The following is an 11135-nucleotide window of genomic DNA, read 5'->3' as shown; positions in this document are numbered from 1 at the left end:
CCCCAACAATTTGGAACTGTTTGAAATAATGACCGCCTTTCAGCTTGTTTGGGCTGCACTGTGAAATGACAAAGAGCAGCACCCAATTTTCGTTCCCTGCGCCGCTGGGTTAGTTTGCATTGCTGTTTACACGCCTTCCTCCCAGGACAGCTGTCTTTTCCTACCACTCCACCAAAAGATGGGGTTTGGAGAGCTGTGCTTGGAGGAGCCACCGCTCAGCTGCAGATGTTCGCTCTCCTCCAGCCCCTGCTTGTGGGCGCCGCTCCGCCTGCTGGGCGTTTTGTTGCCACCGACTGCCACCTGGTGGCCGCGCGGCGCCTTGCTCGGCTCCTAGTAAGACACAGAGACCCCGCTTGTGTCTTACAGGCTCTTTTCCTTGCTATTACCATTCCCCATTCTTGCTTATTCCCCAGGTCCTTCAAGAATGACGAAAAGATGCAGTATGTGAATACTGTACAGAAAGTAAGCAAAGCAATTGTCATGCACTGTAGCAGCAGCAACAAAGTGGGCACACGCTGCAACCAAAGCCTCTCGCAGGAAGTGGCAGGGTTCCCATGGGCTTTAAATCGGATCTGCATTGTTTTATAGGACATAACAAAAGATGCTGCAGTCCATTATTTCAAAGTGTCTCACCAAGAACCAATTTTAACGTGTCCAGACACTGACTTCTATTCATAGACTTTGCTTTACCACAGAAACCTCTCTTGTCTTGGAACACAGAAATATTATCCCTGTTGAATATAGCCAACATATGCTTTGCGAAAAAGAAATTGTAATTACCTGGTCTCTGACTGTATCCCCACAGAACAGGAAACCAAAGAAAGGCAGCTGGGAAGCAATGCGGAGCCTCCTGGGAATAAAATCTGCAGACTGCGCCACCAGTTGATACTTAAAATGACAGCTAAAACCAAAATATGGAAGTGTTGGGTTTTACATTTCAGACTTACATAAAGGGAAAATTGGATCTTGTGACCTCTTCCTCTCGAGAGCGTTTTCATTTTCAGGAACTCTCTGGCCGTGAACTCCTTCCTACTCTCATGTCAACAGCAGCTCTTCACCCATCTGCAATTCCTTTTGACCTGTTTTCAGTGAGTGACAGGGACTGCCCTATCAGAAACCCATACCTGACATGAGTCATCTAGAAAACTAGTGGCAGCCATATAAATACAACATCTCTTCCAGTCACAGCTTGGAATAAACCCAGATTTATTTCACATCTATCCTCCCTGTTTTAAGAGAAAAACATGTTGAAGGAGAGTTCTTTAAAGATATGAAAATGAAAACAGGCAAGAAAAATAGATGACAAAATCCCTTATTTGTAAGACTAAAAATACTGCAGAAAACAAACAGTAAAATGTCTAAAAGTAACCAGAGCGGTAATGTGCTACCACAAGTCAGGTAAAGCCAGACAATGCTTACCAAAACTTTCTGCCTGAATGCAATGTGAAGTTTAACTGTATACAAAAAATCATTGCTTTCCAAAGGCTCAGAGCTACAGCCATCGTTTCCCACACCTCCTTTCTCTCCCATGTTTGTTTTACAATCCAGAAGTAACCTAAACTTACACAGACTTTTTCTCCTGTAATCATTTGAAATGTTCCCCCGGACTATTTGTTGCAGGAGTTAAGGTATTATTGAGATCAAACAACATAAAATCCTTAGAGCTGTAAAAATACAGGATTTCCTGCCTTAGAGCTACTAAAGCCTCCTCTTTAATTCCACTAAGGAAGCACAGAACTATGATAAAACCACATGCCCTGGGACTGGAAAAAGCAACGGGCATCTGTGTCAAGAATACAGTGTATGGTATGGCTGGAAGGTACCAGGAATGTTCACTTTGATGCGTAACAACAAAAATCCCATCTACCATTTAGTTTTAGAAAGGTCCATGTTTAAAAAGCAACTGTTTGCAGACAACGCGTCAGGTAAAACTTATCTTCAATTTGCTCTGAGGCAACATTTTCCTACTAGCTATATATAGATGGTAACTTCCTTTTCAAAACCTAGAAAAACAAATGAAAAAAGTACAGAGGTTAGGTTGTGTGCACGTCTAATGCTACAAATCATTTGCCCCTTGGTCAGAGTTTCCTAGGTCGCCCTGCTGAGATGGAAAGAAAAGGATGTGGCCACGTACGCTGCATCAGAGCAGCCCCCACGCCACTGCGTGCTCCCCTGGCCTCCGGGGGCACACGCATCATGGGAACAAAAAGACAGAGAAGGACAACTGGCACTCCTGCGAACAAAGAGCAAGTCAAAAGGTGGGAAGCGGGAGCAGAGTGGAAAGCTGATGGTCTTTGAGGCAGAACTGGGGGGGCTAGGACGAGAAAGCGTAGCAAAGCCTGAGTGTGAGAGTCTCAACGGGGAGAGGCAGCGTATCCAGTGCGGATGTGGGGGAGAGCACAAACATCCTGCACGGGAAAGCAGCAGAACGGGGCACGGTGGCTGTGGAAGGAGGAAGGAAGGGAAATTCCCAGTTAGGGCGCTGGGCGGAGACGGCTGTCAGTTGTGAGAGCAGGAGAGGGCTTCACAGGATGTCACGGGAGAGGGTACGAACAAAATTACCACCTACCGAGAAGGTCACAGAGCATGAGAACGTAGCGCTGATCAGATGGAGGTTTGGTTTACACACACAGATCTGAGCAATTTCCGTCAAGCTGCAAGAGTAAACAGATTTTCAAATCAGATTGTTACAACCCCGTATTGTTTGACGTGTAACAGGGCCATTACACCGCCAGCGATTCCAGTAATCCAGCAACTTCTGTTTGAGCTGAAACGTACACAGACATCCATCCGTGCCAAAATAGTTCAGGTCATAGCTGCCCTGCTTTGTTCTTCGCTGATTGCTTACTCTTTGCTTGTGACCTCTGCAGTTACAATAGGAAGTGCGCCCATTTAATGTATGGCTCTGCCCGGGATGGCAACGAGGAGCTGGAAAGGGGCGAGTCAAGGAGGGTGTACGTGGAGAGGAGGAGTTGCAGTTTAGATGAGTTTGAGATGTGAACTTTCACAGGATAGGGAAGAAGAAAAAGAAAGAGTAAGGAAGTTTCATGGAGAGCAAAGTAGATCAAGAGAGCTTGTTCTGAATAGGAAGGTGGTAAAAAGACAACATAGTACTTCGTGTTCTTGTTCTAGAAGTTGACAGTGTTCCTGCAAACAGCTGCAGCTGTTATCTTTGAGTACTTCTGGCAACATTAGAACTGTTCAGACCAGAAAACCTGAAAAGTTTTTGGGAAAGGAAGATGAGAAGAACATGCCCACCGGTGCAGCCTCAGAGAACACAGAAATGGTCAAGAGGAAGAAGCTAATCTGCAAACAACGCCTTACACACACACAGACACTTTCAGTCTCAGACATCAGCTATGACAATCTCACTTTGTACCGGCCGTAATGCTAACTCTGCTTCCTGCACTGATTTCCTGTATAGGAGCTTAACTTCATTGTGAAGGAGCCAGAAACGTTAGGACACTGAATAAACTAAGTTTGGGAAACCAAGTATTTAAGATAACAGAATTTTGGCCTCTTTTACTGGTACTGGGAGTAGCCATTACCTTTAACAGTTCTTCTGGTCTGCTAATGCACACAGCTTGTGACTCACAGTCTCTTTGAGTTGATGGCAGAGGCGCTTTACAGCGCTCCCCGTTGTGCTCTTTGTTTCACGTTTACCTTGTTCACTCGCTCCTGGCTTCTTCCCCTCCCATTAGTTACTGGGGAAACACTGTCGCTGTTGCGGGCAGTTCATAGACATCTCCACGTGCAGCACAAAGTCAATTCAGAAACTGATTTGCAAAATGCATCAGGTGGTTTTTATGCACTGCAAACCATTGGATATACCCATTCTCCATGTCTTTCAAACTATTTCTGGCATGACCACCCATCAATTTACTTCACATCAACTCTACTAAGCAAATCAAGTAGACAGTTAAACTCTACAGTGACTCTACAAGAAATCCTATTTACGCAGTTAAAACTACTTTTTTAATCTTATCAACTTATCTTTGCTAAGAAAGCAGCAAAGGTCTACTTACCCCAGTGGCTGTGCAACATGCCATGAAGCTTGATCCCATCAGTTCAGCCTCTCTCCAAAATGAGATTTTTATTTTCAAACCTGTCCATCTCCCTGCCTTTTCTTTAGGAGGATTCTCACTGCTTCTCCACCCATTTCAACCATGTTTTCGCAGTATAATGTCTTTGCCATATACTTACAGATTCACCAGCAAAGGTGGGAGAGGAACAGGTGGCCACAAAGAACTTTAATAGCCACACATGGAAGTAACCATTAGCCTCTGTTCAGCTGCTCACTCAGATCCCATCTGAGGTAAGAATTTACATCTTCAGCCTAGGAGCCCCAGGTGGGGACGGCTCCCCTGCTGCCCAAGTCCCACAGGGGCTCCCCACAGGGCGAAAGCTCAGGCCTCCAGAAGCACTCGGGTGCTCTGCGCTGAGCAGTTCGGGACAGCAAAGCACCTGGGTGCGATTAAGAGGTGGAGCAGGAAGCCAGGACAGACACAGTAACTGCTTTCTGTCAGGAGCTGGAGAAACAGCTCGATTCCATTCAGCTCCGCTACAAAGAGGAGCCCAGCACAAAGAGCGAGCTGTGATGACAGCCCATGGACCGTGCCCTAACAACTGCGCTTTGTGTGGGGAAAAAGAAGCGGGGGGAAGAGAATCTGACCTGCCGCTCTGCAGCAGGAATGCACGTTTCGGTGACCTCAAGACATTGCACAGATGTTTCACGTACTGCACCGCAACTCAGAGAAGAAACACTTATACTTGAGATTAAAATTCACTCATTTACACATTCTAAACTTTAAAGGAAGTGCAGCAGTCTGGTTCTGTGCTATACACAGCTTAAGTTCATTTGCTGCATTTAACTGGGTATGAATTTGAGAATCAGCTGCCAAGCACAGTAACGTTAACCCCAACATTGCAACTTCAAATGAATTAAAACCCATTCAATAACAAACTTTTGGAGCCCCAAATCACCTTTGTTTCTCTTAAGGTACTGTCTTAAGGCTGTCTCTTAAGAAAACTCACAAGACTACTTTTATTTTTATCTATCAGACTTCGTCACCCTCATATGCAACTACTTTTTTTTTTTTTTTTTTTAATCTATCAGACTGTCACCCACAGAGCAGTAAGTGGGATACTTCCTGTCCCTTTATGGCCAAACAAGCTACCTAACGGCTGCATCTAACAGTACAGAAATGAAACATTTGGATAGTTTGAATAATTTAAAAAGTTTATGTACAATTTAGCTCTTCAGACAAACCCCGAAGAGCCGGAATGCTGCTCAACTGCCTAACAAAATTTATTGTTATTAAATAAAAGCAGACTGTTGTTGTTTTGTTTTGTTTTTAATGTCATTATTTTGCTCTATTACTTGAGCTGCAAAAAGCCAAGATGCTATTTTTTTTCCTGTAGAAATCCCTTTCCCCCTTCACCCAAAATACGTGTTGGATTATTAAAGACAGAACATAAGCAATGTTTAAATTGTTTTATTCTGAGCGAGGCTCTTTTTGGCTCAGCCATTTGAACTGTGCTCCAGCACTTCCCTTCGCAGTTTTGTTTCAAACCCAGAGAGGGCAGAACGGCGCACATCAACCACGGCAGAACATTTCAAGCGTTACAATAAACGACATCGAAGCAGAGATGCACTGGCAATTACTGTGAATGAACGACTCGGGCTGTCACAAATATGCCACCAACATGAAAAACAAACACAACGAGACAACATTTGATAAAGTTCTTTTAATGGAAAATGTAAAACCCCTTTCAACTTCAATGTACAAAGCATGTGTAACACTTGCACTTTTAACAAATTAAAGCAAGCCAATGTTTTAAAAAAATACATCATTGAATGTATATATGTATATATTTACATAGCATATTAAGTTTAATATTTAGCTTTAAAAGTTCACATAAATTTTACCAAAATGAGACAATTTTTAAATAAATTACACCTTTTGAAAACGTTTAATTGTACACTGAATAGCTTCAATAAAATACTGAAGTGTCTGTATTTAATATCTACTTTATATACTTTATATTTTACAAAGTTTACAATTATTTGGCAGTAATTTTCAGATTATGACATGACTGCTGTGCGGACTCAGCAAGATCCCAAATGCAGGCAATAGCTGGTGTTTGTGTCCTACTCTCACAGTAACTGTCTCAATGTAGTGAAAAATATCTGAATTATTTTAGCAAACTGTACAAGTCACATTTACATTTGATCAACAATATAGCATAGAATTTTGTGTTTTTTTCCAAAAATAAATACATCATCTTAAATCTTTGACATTTCACAAACTTCATGTACATTATAATACAGGACAGCAGAACGCTGCTTCATTGTTTGCAAGTCTAACACGTAATCACAGTGGCTGTGATATGAAGCTCTACCGTTGCAGTGTCATTAGCAAGTAAATACGATGACTATATTTTCTTGGCACTGATGGTTTGTGAAGCTTAAATTAGTGTGCATACTGTTCATATATTAGAAAAAAAATAACCTCCATTTGATGTTAACACAAAAAAGCAGAGAGCGCTTAGTTCTCTTCCATATCTTCCATTTCACTTTCATGAATCTTCAGCGCTCTCACCATTTCTTTAACTGCATGATACAAGATATTTTTAACCTGCAAGAACATCAGACATTTTAGTAAGGCTTACTCCTAAGGAACTCCGAAAAGTAACTACAGTTAGGACTAAGCTTAATGGATGTTAAAAAAAAAAAAAAAAAAAAAAAAAAAAAAAAGGAAGGCTGAAGAATCAAGTCAGTGCAAAAGGAAACACCTTTTTACACATTTTAAAACATTATGTGAAATAAATAAATAGAAACAGCAATTCAAGGCAGAGTCATTTACACCCTGGCATTCATACTGCTGCTCATTGTTATTCTGTGTGAACAGCAGCGAGGAAGTAGCTCCACGCACTGCTCCGCATTTCAATGAGCCCGAGCATGCCCTGCCTTCACAACAGCTTCCAGAGCCGAATTCATTTCCTACCTGCAGTTTATCATCATAATTGATTTCTTCCTTTGACAGCCGCAGCTCCTGCGTTAAATGAAATGACTGTACAAGATGTTCTGGAGACACAAAGTCTTCAGTTACTTGAACGCAGCTGTGAAAATTTTGCACCTATCCAAAATAAAAATAAGAGTGATAATTAGTATTTTGGGGTTGTTCTTTGGCAGAGACACCTGAGAAAAGAGTGGGACTTGAGATCTCTAAAACCACGTACTTATCAGACTGAAGGATGCCTTTATACATTTTATATCGAGAGCAATTAAGCCTATTCGACTTAGGTAAGCTGGCTTCTGGTAGAAGACGCTGAACAGTAACACGTTTGTCAGTGCTCTAGCACTTCTTCCTGCAGTCAGCTCCCACATTTGTTCAGCATACCCTGATGTGCGATTCCCCCCTCTTAGCAGCTGTACAGGAACTGCTGCTGTGTAGCACTGCTGCGCAGCCACTGCCAAAACACTGCGCAGGCACCACAGCCCGACTCAGCAGCAGCCCTGCCTGACAGACCTGGCTCCTTGGGCCACTTGGCCACGCTGCAAGCTGCCACCAAACTCGGCCAGGCAGAACTTGCTGTGCTCACTGACAAGTAATTCCTGGTCAAAATATTTAAAAGGAAAAAAGAAGCCATGGATAAAGCAGCAGGTCCACAAAGGACAAAAATGCTTCTTTTTCCTTTAATGCTTCCTTTACTGATGAGAGGAACCTGCAGAGAGAAATGGACACCATCTCCTGCCACCAGGTCAGATCTGGAGGGCAAGAAAAGGGAAACTGCTTCCTGGTTGTGACCCATTGGCTCCTGTTCGTCTTATTCAGAAATAATATTCGTTACCACGATTCACCCTCAAACGTCTACAAATTACACCATTTCTGTGGCATGTCAGAAACCTCCCTTCCCCAAGTTCTAACAGCTGCTCACCAAGTTGTGCAACATCAATTCTGCAAACTTAGCAAAGCTCTGGGGAGTGGGGAGGGGTGCCTCTGCTACTGGAGCAAACAACAATCCCACCCTGCTCATTACTGATACAGCTCCCAGATTTTAAGCTTGCATCTAGTAACATCCAGATTTTTTTAATGTGGTGTCTGAAGTTTCTCTTGTGCTGCCTGACGTTCAAACCTTCATGGCCTACACAGCTGAGGACACAGCACTTTATTTTGAAATTATTTTCTTTTTCAGAAACACTGCCAGAGTCTGACTTTGTAAGGTGGCTTACCCCTTTACAGGCGAAATCCTAGAGATTAACATGCAGCTTGATGCTAGCATTGCACATCAGGCTTCTGCAACCTCATACTCATCAGGAAAGACAAGGCAGTAGAGTTTCCTTCTGTGTATGCATCAGAAGTGAAGCAATCCAGGAACTGAAGAGGGCTTGTTGATGCCACATGGCCTCAACTTCCAGAGAGCAAAAAAGCCACGGTGAGGGAAGAGCTGCAGAGGTGCCGCCACGAGGCGCTCGGGGAGTTTCCTAGAGCTTCAGGTGAAACGTCTGAGCTCTGTGCAGACGGGTGGCTGGCTCCAGCCCCCTCTCCTCCCTCGCAGGCTTTTCACCTGTTTCAAGTCCATACCTGCCCTTGTTTTGCTTTTCACCCCATGCAAATCCCACACAGCTCGTTCACTTTCTCCTCACTGAGGCAGGATGTTACCAATTCCATCTCGCTGCCTCCCTTCATCACAGAGCTGACAGGATTCGCTGCTGTCACATCATTCATTTTGCTGTGCCTTAAACCTTCCCAGCCAGTGCCTGTCTTATCGGTCTTTGGGGGAAGACAGATCTCACCTTGCCTGTCTGGTGCTTAACATGGGAATGCCCCACTGACAGCCCCCAGGCAGTTCTGCTTACACGGATTGAGAATGCCAACCGCTATCATGACACACTCATAAATATGTTTAGCAACGATTCCCCTGAGGTTCGCAGGGCGAGGACTACAACACTCCCACGACTGTGCCAGTTGCAGCTGAGCTGAGAGCGCGGCTTCACCCTCAGCCCACGTGAAGCAGAGATTTCCCTGCAGGGCGCAGGAGATGGGTGAGCATCTGAACAGCCCCAGACCTCAGCCGGGCTGGAGGAAAGGGCGGTCCAACCCCTGCCTCCCTCCTGTCCTCACGCTGTGCATCAGCCATTTCCTGCACGGCCGGACCCCAGGGCTAGCACGCAGCCCGGCAGCTCTGCATACGCAGCTCCCAGGCCCTTCGCATACCTGCTTATCCTAATATCTCCAGGATGTCCTATTACCTGCAGCATGTTATTTTGCAATATATAATTCCGCTGTTAATCAAGATAATACAGTTATAAAAAAAACAACATTATAATAACCTGTTCTACTATAGCAATTTTTGCATTTAGTCTGAACAACACATTTCCACCACCGACTCAAGTCTTGCTATCTTTCAATTTATCACTAAAATATTTTGCAAATTTGGATAAGAATTGCCAAATTAAAACCAAAGAGGACATCCCTGGCGGAAGGCTGCGATACAGGCTGACCCAGAATGGAGCTGCAGAAAGAGCATATCCTTCAAAAGAACAAGAACAAAGGTGTTTTCTTAGCTAAGAATGTTTGCAGGAGAGCTCAGGGCTCGTTTGTTGCAAGCACTGGAGAAAGAATGAGACCCCGATCTTAGCAAAGCAGAGGACACTTCTGAGCTCCTCTACCTGTACAGCCAAGGGGACAAAAACCTACAGAGAAACACTCGAGGTACATTAAAGGGAAGCATCCATACAGCGGCAAGTCCAACACTACACCCTAAATCCCCCCGCCCTTTTTTTTTCAGAAAGCAAGAGGAATTGTTTATGCTACTATAAAATACTAACGACAAGTTACTTTAAGCCAGATGTGAATCCACAGAAGCTGGAAAGAAAAAAGGAGATATAAAAAAACCTAAACCTCCCCCACATTAAGAGCGGTAAAATTCTAGACCAGCACATTGGAATAAGTATGAGACAACAAACCTAACAGGTTCCAGGCTAAAAGTGTCTGACTACACCACACAGTGATCACAGGCAACTGGGCTCCCTAGCTCCACACATTGCCCTTATTTCCTCTGTTCCACAACATTACAGATGAGCAAATAAAAATGCTAATTTACCACCAAATTTACTATCAACTGTCATCCAGTTTTAGTCATTAAGCATTCATGATATGCATGTAAATCTGAAACGCTTAACATGTAAACCTAAAATGCTTAACATGTAAACTTAACCCGGTACGTATTCTTGTTCAGACTTATTTTAAGTGTTTAAATGTGCTTTGTATATATGAAGTGTTGGTGCTGCTCCCTAAGGTCAGTATTTATGCATCTCTATAGAGAAAGAGTACTGTACATGTACATGAAAGAACACGATGCTTTCATTTCCTCCTACGTGGCAGATTCACAGGAACTTACTGAAGATGAAAAGGTTCTCAGCTTCACCCACTACGGTTTTAAAAACACCATGTTATTAACTCCTTGGTGCCAGAAGCTAGAGCATTACCACTTCAAAAGCAATTTGGAGTTTGAAGCCAACGAGATAAAGATAACAGTGGTCTTATTTTTGGCCCTGAAACCTGCAAACTCTAGGGAAGCCTGGAACTGTCCCACAACTTCATGTTTTATATTCTGCATACCTTATATAAATGCCTCATGCTATGTAAAACAATTTTCCTAGTATGTTTATGATTTTCTGTGGGTTCCCTTTTCAGTCTATCTGGGATGATCTCCCTTGTTTCAAGAGATCAGAGTAAGGTTAATGGAGAATGCAACACAAATCCTACTGACTATGGGAATCCGAACTGCTTTAACCTGACAAGAGCTAAGAATATCAGCAACGCCAGACATTCCTTCACCTTTTTGTAAGGGCTTAGAAAGTGCCAGCCACTGGAGACACGTCAAAGGGAAAGGCAGTTTACAACCCAGTATTTGGGGTTTGTCTGTTTGCTTGCTTGCTTCGTTTGTTTTTGGTGCAAACAAATCCACACAGATCATCCTGGGTTAACACAGCCAAGTGAAACTGAGTGATGAAGGAATCTAGTCTGGGTAAGATACCTGTTGCTTTCAACGGACAAGCAACTGCCATAGCCAGCAGACAGAGCAGGGACATTACACTTGTCATCACCACAACCCAGTCATCTTTT

The 11135-nt window shown here is 43.5% G+C and overlaps 1 protein-coding gene across 7 annotated transcripts in view; it reads right to left on the bottom strand.

Annotated features, from left to right (window-relative positions):
* Nucleotides 1–4651: 4651 nt before the first annotated feature.
* JMJD1C (jumonji domain containing 1C) overlaps nucleotides 4652–11135 on the bottom strand; it is a 154451-nt gene continuing 147967 nt past the window's right edge. For 5 of the 7 annotated variants that reach the window (XM_082764768.1, XM_082764771.1, XM_082764767.1 and 2 more), the window contains 2 exons: nucleotides 7008–7139; nucleotides 5258–6638 (listed from right to left, as the gene is read on the bottom strand). In XM_082764768.1, coding sequence (XP_082620894.1) covers nucleotides 6549–6638; nucleotides 7008–7139 — 222 coding nt within the window. In that variant the 3' untranslated portion in view covers nucleotides 5258–6548. Of the gene's footprint in view, nucleotides 6639–7007; nucleotides 7140–11135 lie in introns of all 7 variants that reach the window. The other 2 variants (XM_082764766.1, XM_082764770.1) reach the window with 2 other exon arrangements.

This window comes from Aythya marila (assembly GCF_965140915.1).
Source record: "Aythya marila genome assembly, chromosome: 7".
In the NCBI taxonomy this organism is placed as follows: Eukaryota; Metazoa; Chordata; class Aves; order Anseriformes; family Anatidae; genus Aythya; species Aythya marila.
Note: the sequence above shows the minus strand (reverse complement) of the source record. Positions and strands in the feature narration are given on the sequence as shown.